Source organism: Agelaius tricolor, unplaced genomic scaffold (genome assembly GCF_023055355.1).
Source record: "Agelaius tricolor isolate 1412-34295 unplaced genomic scaffold, bAgeTri1.0.p SCAF_28, whole genome shotgun sequence".
NCBI lineage: Eukaryota > Metazoa > Chordata > Aves > Passeriformes > Icteridae > Agelaius > Agelaius tricolor.
The window spans coordinates 8,140,694-8,153,302 of NW_027269288.1; the positions used below are offsets into that span (position 1 = coordinate 8,140,694).

The 12,609-nt window shown below is 41.5% G+C and overlaps 1 protein-coding gene across 10 annotated transcripts in view; it reads right to left on the reverse strand.

The window, feature by feature from the left end:
- KIF1B (kinesin family member 1B) overlaps positions 1–12,609 on the reverse strand; it is a 78,053-nt gene that overhangs the window by 62,625 nt on the left and 2,819 nt on the right. For all 10 annotated transcript variants that reach the window (XM_071448891.1, XM_071448888.1, XM_071448884.1 and 7 more), the window contains exon 2: positions 10,080–10,260. In XM_071448891.1, coding sequence (XP_071304992.1) covers positions 10,080–10,185 — 106 coding nt within the window. In that variant the 5' untranslated portion in view covers positions 10,186–10,260. The remainder of the gene's footprint in view (positions 1–10,079; positions 10,261–12,609) is intronic.

Here is a 12,609-nt window from a genome sequence, read left to right on the forward strand (position 1 = left end):
GGACGGAACAAGCTGAGGATAATATTTCTCTGCTGCAATGAGTGCCTGAAACTTCTGGGATACCACAGTGGGGGTTAATGCCCATCATTTACCTTTGGGATGGAAGGCCAAAAAAAAGGCAAGAGAATGTTCATGGGATTAAAATATTTTCTACAAATCATTGGTTTGGTTGAGAGAGATAAATGCCCATATTATTACTTTTATTTATTTGAATAATGAATTTCTGGAAATTTTGAATAATAAGCTTCTCCTCAATAGATCTGTTTTCTACCTTTGTACACAAATAAAGTAATTACACGTCATAAACTGAGATAAATAACTCTGTGTGAACACGGCTCTGCAGCAGAACCCACGTGAAGCAGCTGATTCAGTACCCACCACCATGCCCACCTAGAGACACAGCCTGCATTTTAAAAGCTGAGTCTCCCCTTACAGCTGTGCAGTGAGCCAAGCTGAGCTGCTTCACACCATGCAAAGTTCCTCTCAGCAGGAGTAATTCACATATTCTCTGGAGCTCAAGCAATTTAAACAATTCTTTGTGGCTGCTTAGCTGTTTAAGTTTGGTGGACTTTTTGATACCTGTAACTACAAACATTTTCTATCTCACTGACCAAAAGGTAAAGAAACACACAGTTTTAAAAGAAATTTCTTCACACCAAATAATCTCTTTTTTTTTAATATTATATAAGACCCAAATATTGATTGGGCCTTGTACAGGACAAGTACAAAGTAGGAGCAGTACAGAGGAAGAAAAGGAGAAAGCAGGAGCACAATAAATGAAAGAATTATACTTTCAGATGTGCTCTGCCAACAGTAACAGACCAGTCTCCACAAAACATTTGGATTTTAGCATACCCTTACTTAAACAGGCAACTTCATCTTTTGGCATTTTTATTTCCACAGTCCATCCCACTTGTTCCTTAATTAACATTTTATATACCATCCACCATCTGCTTTATCAGCTAGCACAAAAATAACATATACTTTCAACCTTTCAAATCTGTGAGCTCAAATTCATCCCTAGTTTTTTAGCAAACACTGTAGCAATACTTGAAAGACCACTATTGAAATAGTACCCATATATTTCATAGTATGCATTATATTGCATTCCTATTGTCATTTTGGACATCCAAATATTTTGCCTTATAATCCAGTTTTCATTTCTGAAGCTGAAATTCAAAAAGCCCAGGTCAAATATGCACTTTGTTTTACAATCCAGAGTGTGGAGCACAGCTGAGAGCTGATGCAAAGTTAAAATCTTCTAAGGCATTTTCAACTGGAAGCAGCATTCTGTCTTCTCACTCCTATCTGAACACACACAAACACATTCCCACTTCGAGCCTTCATTTCTGGACTTACACTTCCAGTCTCCTTTAAAACTAACCAAGTAAACAGACAGTGGGAAGCCTACAAAGGGGAGGAAAAAAATCCACAAAAGCAAGGAAACTTAGCCAAGATCAGCCCCCTCATTCCATTCCCATCTACTCAGTCACATAAATATTTTTGCAGGCACAAAGAATGACTAGAAGTGCTTCTTAACCTCTCCAAACTCCTATCAGATTATGACACTGAATTTGCAGTCCAAGCCTGCTCTGCTCTCATCCCAGTCAGTGCTGCCCCTCAGCATGTCACAAATTCTCAGATTAGAAATTATCCGCAGTTCAGTATCTGGGGATATCCAGCACACACAGCTCCTTCTAATGAGCTCCTGGAACAGGGAGACAGAGTGCAGAGCACTCGAGAGGCAAGAGCTGAAATGATTCTCGTGCCCTCCCTGCATTTAAAGTCGCATCAGAGGCGATTGCCCGGCTCCGCCTGTGCCAGAGCCCAGAGCCCAGAGCCCAGAGCCCAGGGTCACCTTGCAGGACTCAGTGCCAGCAGCTGTGCCATGCATGGCATTAGTCACCCATGCATGGCATTAGTCACCCATGCATGGCATTAGTCACCCATGCATGGCATTAGCCCCCGTGGGTGCTCCAGAGCTGCCTGCCTGCAGCCTGCCCTTCAGATAAACACCAGCAGCCAGAATTAACCTGTGCTTCATCCTGGGATTAGCTGGGACACAGGCTGTGCTAGCAAGGGGCGTGAAGGGACAGACACACTGAGGGTTTTTAAAAACAAACAGTTCCTAATCTGAAATGAAACCCAATTATGACGAAAGTCGAGTATGGAACTGGAAAAACCGACCTTCCCAGATCTGTGCAACACAGCCTGCTTTGTTGGTAACATCTGCCGTGCCCATATTGCTACCATAACAGGCAATGCTGAGGGCACAAAACCTCTTTCATTTCTACATAGGAAATAAGATTAGGTTTCTTCTCACCAGAGAGGCTTCACACCAGCCTCAACCTTTCTCCCTGTGGCAGCATTATTCTAGCTCAAGCTCACATTCCTACCAAATGCCACCACTCAGAGATAACACCTAGCAAGAAAAGCAGAGTCTTCACTTCTGCTCTCCTTAATCATTAGTAAAGGAATAGGCAGACATTTTCAAAAAGTTTTATTATGTTTGAATAAACAATTTATCCATTTTATTAATGAAAAAAATCTGGGGCTTTCAGAATTGATTCCACAAGACCAAATTAACATTAAATACAGAGTCTCTTAAAAAACATGGGTCTGGAAAATATATCTGTACCATCTGTAGACTAGAATGACAACAATGGGAACATGTTCCTTACAGAGAGCAGGGTGGAGCAGGCATTCTTTATTTGCTGGAACGTGAATAACACCACAAAGACACGTTTAATACAGGCTTCTTTCCTAGGCAAACGCTGCAATCAGATCTATGGCCATAATGCTTTTATAAGACAGACTTTCAGAGCTGTTATTATAAGAGATAAATGAAGGGAAATGGACACTTCCAGCTCATGGAGCAGTGCTTGCTTTTCAAAGCATTGTTTGCATTTTTCAAATCATTAAAAGGGAAGGAAACCAAGTAGAAGCTAAGAACAGCTCATTTGGAATTCAACCGGATTCTCTCCCCACTGTGGAATTTCAGCCCTGCACTGGGAGAAAGGTTGGCTGGGGGAGGGAGTGAGGCTCAGCAGCACCGGGGCAAGGCCAGCGCTGCTCACAGAAGCTGCTGGAAAGCCGCTCTCATCCTCAGCTGCTCTTACAGATCCAGAGCTATAAATACAGCTCTCCAGCTGGTGTTCTTGGAGAACACACGCAGCAGCAGGAGCCAGCCGAAGCAGACTGCTCTCCCTGCCTCAGAAGCTGGCCCAGAACCATTCCCGAACTTGCACTGACAATGGATTACCTGGGAGTGTCCGAGTGCACAGGCAGCGGGTCAGGGCTGTGTGAGGGGCTGGGGCAGTGCTCCAGATCAATTCTGGGCTCATGTTTCTGCCTCAAGGCAGGTAAAACAGTATCTCCCTTCACCTTCTCTGACTTGACACCGCCAAGAGCCAAGGGCCTCTCCTAAGACCATTTTGACCTTCAGACACATGCCAGCAACACACTGAGAACACCACGAGCACTGGAATCTTGGGCAGCCAGGTCTTAAGGATTTCAGCCCACTGCTTAAGTCAGTTTGGTCAGTTCTTAACAGTGGATGTCTCTGGAAGAATTTGTGTAGTGAATGAAAATATCCAATTCTTAAAGTATTTCCTATTAACAATTTACATTCTCTTTACTTCTACTTGCATACTAAAATATGTCAGTTTATTTAAGCATTTGATAAAAAGAGTCCCCTCTGGAGGCCTAGTTCTGTGTCAGTGAGCACTAATTCTGAAGGGGAAGCATTCCACATGGAGAATCACCACTGACAGAAACTCCTGAGGGTTTATTAGTAATACCCCTCTGCTATGGTTCCATAGCACCTTCATAACATAATGTAGTCTAACTGCATTTAACATCAGCTGGAACACCCTAGTCATCATCCCACAGTCTCACTCCAGAACCAGCATTTGCATCTCTAGCATTTAAAGATGATTAAATGTTCATCTTCCCCCAGCTCCCCAAAGTCATCCTCTGAATTTTTTTAACAGTGCAGAATTAACACTTCAAACTATTTTTATTCAATCATGAGAAAGGCTTTAGAAGGAAAATCAAGCACCAAAAAAATCCACATTTTTATTTCTTCTCCAAAGAAATATTCCAGGCTTGTAGCAAAACATATGAGCTGTCAGTACTGCAGGGCATTCAGAGACAGTGACTAAGACAGACTTGTGGACACAGAAATCCCTAATGCCACAAAACACAGAGAACTCTAATGCTCATGTTGGTAAGAGGACAGCGATCAGAGGGTTTGGGTAACCCCTGCTTTGTGACCTCTTTGACTTGTCTTGCAAACCTCAACCACAAGAGCATTCAGGCCTGCTCCATGGGACACCGCTGATCTCCCCATAAACAGCCTGTTTTGATAACACACCCTCATGAATGCAGGGCAGGAGTTTCATATTGACAAGCATCCATTGAGCTTGCACCACTAACAAGGACTTACAGACCAGAAAAATCAGGGAAGGGGTGAAGTGACATTCCTGCAATGCTGTTTATTTGCCCAAGACAACCTCATCGTGCAAGATACCAGTAAAAAACACTAGAAACGTTTAGGGGAAAAAACCAACCAAACACACCAAGAACACCAAGCTGTGTGCTTAAAGAACCAATGCTTTTTGGCAGGCACGAGGCATCAGAAAGGCAATGTGCTTATTTTCTGAGATACCTAAAATTATTATTTTCATAAGACAGATTGCGAGTCAAAAGTACATCAATGAAAGAGACAGCTAAATTATTGATGAGGTTACCTTATTCTATGAACCTTTCAATAGTTTTGACTTTTGTATTACATTTCAAGTACTACTAATGTAGGCAAACATGCAATAAATCAAAAGCCTTTTAAGTTCAGTCCTGCTTTCCCACCCATTTTTAATTTGCCCCAGAACAACTGCATAAAGCAGCACACATCTTAAAAGGAAAAAAAAAAGGAAAGAAAAAACCAAAACAAAGAAGAAATTAAAATTAGATGTTTCTGTATTTGGTTTTCTGGGTTGTTTTTTTTTTTTTTTAATTTAAACACTTAAGTCTACGTCTGAAGTTTATACACCTTAGGGAGAAAAAAAAACCCCAAAGAACAAAACAAGATTAGAAGAAATACACTTTTTTTCCCTACAACCTCTCCAAATTAACTCCAGAATGTCTTACCAAGGTTTTCTGATGCCAAGGATGCCTGGATGAGAAGCTGACAGCCATATGTCCACAGCAGCAGATGGGATTATTGTCACTGGCAGATGGGACCACTCCACCAGGCCTATTTTTATTAAACATCCAATACCTTCAGCAGCCACAAAGAACCTGCCACCATTACTGAACACAGAGACCATTGCTGAGCTGAAGTCCCCACAGGTCCTTGTCAGTGCTGATGGGAGGATCCAGGTGCACTCAGCCCTTCCAAGCAAACCTGGCCTGTGCAGGTGCACCCTTCCACTGGTGTCCTCACACAATAATCACAGATGTGCTTTGAGAACTTGGTTTGCTCTGTCACTTGCACATACAAGATGCCAAACCCTATTTTCATTCATCTAGTGCACAATTAATTGCAACAGACATATTCCAAGTAGGGTACTTCCTTACTTCCTTGTTTTATTTGTTTCATGTTTTACACACATATTTAGATTTTTAAAAGAAAAAGCCTGCTGGGCTCTTTGCTAGTGATTAGTATCTAAATGCTGTCTTGTGGCTTGAATCTCTGCTTCAATTTCATTTGTTTTTATTTATGCATTATTTACAAGCATTTACAGGCCAGATTATCAAATCACTTCCACCAAAAAAAAAAATGCAAAACAAACCAACCAACCAACCAAAAAACCATAACAAAACAAAAAATCCCTCAAACAAACAAGAGCTAAACCAGAAAAAGCACAATGCTCAGGGAGTCTTTAGGCACAAACAGCTGCTTTTTTCAGCTCAATAACCCAAGGCAGCAGCTGCCAACGTTGTTTATATTTGTTACCTTTGAAAAGCCCTACAAGAATGAGCACAAGAACTACTGACACACAAAACCCCCTTAGATCTATAGCTCAGCTTTCATGTATTACACTGCAGAATCTTTTTCCCACTCACTACAAAAACAGTCATAAATTAACTGGACAGGAATAAGTAATTAATACATTGTGGGCAAGATGCATTGGTGTGAACCTTTCTGAAAAAATACTGGAAAAAGCAGCAATTAAAGACAAAACGTATTCAATCAAGATATGCAGAAAACCATGATCTATACTTTAATTATTAATTTCAAAAAGCCACTTGTGAGTTTGGACATGATAAGCCACCCATTCAGTAATTGAAAGAATATACTCTTCAGAACAGAACTCCAAATGAAAGCATCCTTTCAGCCCACTGAATTCACTTGCTTAGCAGGTGCTTTTGAAAACAAAGTTCATGTTTCCTAGGATGATTTCTAAGTTATAATTATTTATAAAGAAGGCCTTTTCTGAAATTAATCCCACTCAGTTACTGTTTTGATGGAGTTTTTTAATTCCTAATTTGATGGTGACATTACCTCTTCTTTGGAAAGTATTCTGCATTCCCAAGTTGACATAAACAGCAGAATTTTACAGCTCCTGCCCTGTCCTGTCTCTAAGATTCCTCCATTACCTTCTCTTCCCCTACTCCCCATTCTCCTGTGTCCACTGAAGAATTCTGGCAGCACCATTCCAATGGATCCCCTGTGCACACAGACATGACCCGAGCAGCCCTGGCCTTGTGCCAGGTTCCAGCCCCTTAATGCACTCAGCACTCGTGACTTCAGCCCAACTGCACAATCTCAGTTCTGAAATGTGTATTTAAGACAAAGACTGACAATAAGTGCAAAATGCATAACAGCAGAACAGAAAAAAAAAAATAATATGTTCAAGTACTGATTTCAAAATTTCCATATTTTGCATCCTTCCAGAAGAAAAACACAAGTCCCAATTACTCACAGTAAGTGCCCTTAACATTATGGGTTAAAGATCTTCGTACAAATTCTCTTTTCCTGAGATTAAGACATACCTAGAACTGTATTCAGCTGCACTGTCATTTTTAAACAGACCCACTATGGATCATGATTAAAGGTCTGGATCTCCTAGGAGGGAATGGCATTAAGGCCAGATAGGATAAGAAGTAAATTCTGCAGGAGTGCACAAGCAAATGATGTTGTTTTGCTTCTAAGGCAAAGAACTGTGTAACAAAATTGAGCATAAGCTTTCTAACCCAGGGGGACGTTTTGCTTTGCTGGCAAGCACCCTGTGAATGACAGGCAATCCCCAAACCATAAACAGCCAAATTCACACAAAAACTGTCCAACAAAAGCAGCATGGCAGGCAACAACCCTGGTGGCATTCTGACTTCAAGAAACTACTTCATTATGTATGTAAAAAAAACTCCTTTTTCACACATTCATCTAAAATTATTTATTTATAAAGTACACCAGTCACACTCTTTATTATCTGTGTCTTTGTACAGTTTCCCTTACACAGTCCTGAGCACTTGGCCTCAGTTTCACTGTAATGCAGGAGTCTCTGCCAATACATTTACAAAACTCACACTTGGACAAAGTTTAAACGCAGGAACCACAAAGGATTTGCAGAATAGCTTGGTCAATCAATACATTCAGAATTAAAGTTCAAGTAACTGTCAAAATCCCTTCTTAGCTATCAGACTTCACAGTGTCTCATCAAGCCGGTGTCAGGACAGCCCATTAGGCTTTAATTCCAAGATAAGGGAACTTTAACTGCCTTGGAGGCTTAAAATAGTCACTGCTCAGTGTATCACCATCCTCTCAGGTTTGCCTGCTGTCAACTTGATCAGTGCACAAGTGAAAAAATAACCTTCTCAGAGGCAAGATATCTAGACCTTGATCACCTCACTGGCACATCTGAAAGTGTGAAGCAGGAACTCCTCAGTCTAGAATTACTACTAAATTCCCTTTATTTTCAAATTACTGCATCAGATATGAGTCTCAGATGCACTAATTTCACTTCATGTGCTCAGCTTTTAGTCGGCAAGTTCAGACCTTAATAATGAGGAGTTCAATAACGTAACTGTGGGGCTGCAAACATCTGAGCATCATGAAAATGAAAGAATCTTTGGCAGGACAGCAGTTGTGCCCCCCAGATCTAACACATAACCTAAAAGCACACCAGCTGAAGAGTTTCAGATGGAAGTTGTGTGTGCCGGACATCTTGGTTAGGAAGATTCTTTGGAGAGAAGATTTCTGCTGATTTTTTCCCCCACCAAACAATGCCTTATTCATATCCTTTATTATACATTCCTCTTCAGTTCAAACTACTCCTCTGTCCACTGCTCTAAGAGGGAAATACAGGGAAAAATATCCCACAGAATGTAACAATGTTTAACTACAGCAACTGATGATTCCTTCCCAGTCTGTGATGTCCCAATGACTTAAACCCGACCATCTGTCACATCACCAGCCTGATCAGAGCCACAGCACTCAAAAAAAAGGCTGCACATCAGAGCACTTCAGAGTGTAAAACACAGCAAAAGAAGTCATTGCTGTGAAGACATTTCCAATTAGATAAATCTGAAGTATTTTTCTCCTCTTGCAGGCTGATGCAGTTTGTTGGAAACGTGTGCAGCTCTAGAGCTCAGAAACAGAACCAGGCCCAGGCCACAGCTCCAGCTCAGACAAACAATCAGCCAGGCCCTGACTGGTCACCCTTGCTGCTGTGCCATAAACAAGGTGCTTCCACAGGCTCCTGCCATTCAAACACCTTCAGCATCTAAAATTACTGCTGTGATGACTGCAGCAAGAAAAGCTGTTCCAGAGGTTCCCAGTGGTGCTCCTGGAGCCCAGAGCTTGGTGGCATTTCCATAACAAATGTCCTCTAATGAAGTCTACAGTTCCTGCATTCTACACTGCATTCAGTGATGGGAGACAAGCACCTGTTCTACATGAGATGACTTCAAACCCCTCCCACCCTACCTTAAATGGAAATTTTGAAATCCAATCACAAAAAAGCTTCTTTGGGTATATTGCACATAAGGTCAAAAGATAAGAACTTTCTGCACTAAAAAACAAGCTCTCTTCTCTATGACACCTCTCTTCCAATGAAACCATAAGCACTATATAATTTAAGTGACCACAACCAGGATTTAAATTCCATTGCAGAAGCACAAGCAGGCTGACGTACAACCTTGGCTAAAAAAAAAGGGAGAGGCCTGTGAGAAACCTCCTTTGTGTTAACAGGCATGAGTAAACACTCAAGTAATCAGACAGTGAAATAACTCAGTGCTCTTGGAGTGTTGCTTTCTTCAGCTGCAGACAAGATGGCTCTGCTTGATTACCTAAAAATGAAAAACTGCCCCATGAAGAGCAGTTTATGGGCAGAGCTGTTGGTCTGCAGATGAGGAGCGACGCTCCCTCAAATGCTGTCAATACTGCCTTGACCTCAAGTATGAAAAACAACCAACCCAACAACCAAAAAAGGTGTGCCCACACACAGTTTCCCACAGAACAGTGTTCTCCAAATTACACTCACAACAATTATATAGGAAGCTTAACACTTCTAATTGGTTAGAAAAGAAGATGATCCTACACAGTCTGTTATTTTGCTGTCACTTAGATATCTGCTCTGGAAAGCATAAAACTTGATACCCTTTTCATCTCAGCTTTCTCACCCAAACTATGTTCTTAACCAAAAGCACACACTGCAGAATAAGCACACCAAAAACTAAAGCACCAGATCCAAGCAGAACCTATACCCCCACAGTTATCAAGTGCTGGTGTGCAATGTATTCCTCTATCTGTCTACACACGTGATGTTCCCAAACACTGAAGTCACAAAAAGGTTTTCACTTTGGTACTCCAATCCCTCTGTAGAATTTTCAAATCAGCAGAAGCAAACACCATGAACAACTCCGTAAAAATCAAGATATTTGTGATTTAGACTTTCTAGTCACATTCAGAGATAATCGAGTTTGTAATGACAGCCTCAGAAAAGCAGAATAACTAAAAGATTAATTCTAGATGATACAATGATACAGTTCTCAGTCTGACAGAAGAAAATATTTAAGTCAAATATTTTAGTTTGGGAACAGAGAAAGACTCCCCTCCAAGATTAAATTAAACTCACTGGTTGAATTGCCTTGCATCTGGATGATACATTTGGACTCCTTGCTGGTTTCTCGGGAGTTGAAAGGCCGCACCCGAACAGCCACCTTCACTGAAGCCCCCGACATCCTGGCTGCTGCAGCACACTCAGGGAATGCAAAGGGATCAAGAGCCTTTCAAGTTATCCTTCCTGTTGGTGTTTTCTAAGGAGAAAAATATCATTTAGTTATTTACAGCTATTGTGTTCAAGACGTTGATAAAATCAGCAAGGTTCAAAATTACTTCATAAATGCAATTTCTGCTTTGCAGATCACCCTCCCTTACCCCCAAAAGGTGTCACTTCAAAGCCAGAACTGGGAATACATTTATCAGCACCTGTTCAGCGTCTCCCTAGTCAAAAGTTTCTGTCACCTGAAGCAGTTCTTTTGAAGTGTACAAATATTTGATTTTCATACAATTTCATACATTTCTTTTCTGGAAGAAAACCAATACTTGGTTTCCTTCCAGAAAGTAAGGATGCCAATACCAAAATAAATATCTGGTTACAGCATGTGTTAGGCTTAACCTAACAAAGATAATTTTAGCAGTAAAGACACAGCTACTTAAATTTCATCATGAGGCAATGACCATGTACCCCATACCCAGGCTCTCACACTGCCAATCCTTGCTGCCACAATGCTTTAGCAATAATATTAAAACTAACTCAAGTGTCATGGGCCACAGCACACTGACTTTCAATACACATGACTCCAGAGAAAAGGGTGGACCCCTAAAGAAGCCCTTGCAGTCCTGGGAAAGTCCTCTTCTGGAAGGAAATAACAACTCACCAACTACTTGTGTATCTACTGATTAAAGGATACACTGTAAGGAAGAGGAGGAATCAGGAATTGTTACCTTCAGGGTTACTATCTAAGTTCAGCCAAATGCCCACCATTAAATTCATCTCCACTATCAAAATACTTGCTCAAATCCTACCACACCTACATGATGGAGCACTTTTGTTGCAGGGAACTATCCCTGACACCCACTATCCAAACTTCAAGGCATGTCTGAGACAGTGTTGGAATGTAGGTTTACAAAAGATTGCTTTGTTTGTATTGGTGTCAACCAGCCTTTTCCATCAGAGAAAGGTTTTCAGTTGGTGCACTACTGAGAATCCAGCTTCCTGCCACAGGACATGGGCAGTACTGGGGTCTAACAGCCTCAAAAAGCAACGAGATTCAAAGAATAAATCCTACTAAAAAGCCCCTACCCTTAGCTAGGAAAGGTTCCATGGCAGACACACAGAACATGGATGACTATAGTGAGAAAACATTATTTATGTTTGATTTATCCTTATATCCTAAACACCTGCTATGGCCACTGCTGAAGAGAGCATTCAGAGCTGGACTGATCCTTGGTCTGACTCAATGCAGGCATTTCTATCTGGAACCTGACTGACCCTGGGCAGAACCCAACCCTGCTCAACCATGCACCCAGGATTCCTGACATCTTCTCTGGTTATCAACACAGCACCAATCTGGGGAAATGCTCATTTCAGGCTTGTGATCACAGAAGTACAAAAATTACTAGCAGGTCTAAAGCAAAAGCATTTCAGCTGTAAAGTAAGTTCCACACCTGGTGAAAGTACTTATACATGCTTAATTGAAGTTATGACACATTTTCCCACAGTGCAAGAAGTCTTTAATAAAACTGCAAAACTTCATTAATGCCATCACATGGTGAAGGCAGAAATTAAATTACTCCCCCAAGTAGAAGCAATTTAAAGTATTCCTTATTTTCAAAGGTACCTGAGGTATCTCATCAGACTAGAAGAATGTCTTTAGGAGCAAGCCAACTGAATCTCAATGTCATTGGTACAGCAAACTGGTTGAACAATGATTAATGACACAGCCACACCACCAGCTCGGGGTCAGTATGGAATTTTAAAAAGCTTCACTAAAATCCTGAACACAGAATAGAGCAGAAAAGTACTGGGAATGAATTCCCATGATGTTCTGGGGTGTTCTACAGAACTGCTTCTCTCCCTCTTGCACAGAGGCGCCCACTTTTGTGTGGAATTAAATATCAAACACAGCATCATTATCAACTTCTGCCCCCAGAATCCTCCCTGTGGCTCTGGCTCTCCCTCCCTCCCTCCCAGGCCCCTTGCACCAGCCCCTGAGCCCTCACAGCTCAGCCAAGTGTCAAGAGTAATCCCAACACAAGGCCCAGCTTTATTCAACTGACCCTGAGCCCTGCTGCTAGAAACAGCAACGTCATGGACACACCAGGCAGAGCCTGTTTGTGAAACACCAGTCAATAACCTGGCAGGTGCAAAACGTCCATTTCTTGTCAACTTCACAGGGACTCAATTTACTTTGTCCACTGGGTTCTTATAATATTGTTTATGAAATGGAGGGGGCTTATCTTCCCTTCTTACTGTGGAGGACCACAAAGGATTTTTTTCTGATGTTTTCATAAAAACATCTCTCAGAACACTGCATTAATTTCTGCAGATATATCTGGGAGGCTGACAAACAGAGAGTGGGATGAAAGAATCAACTACTTTT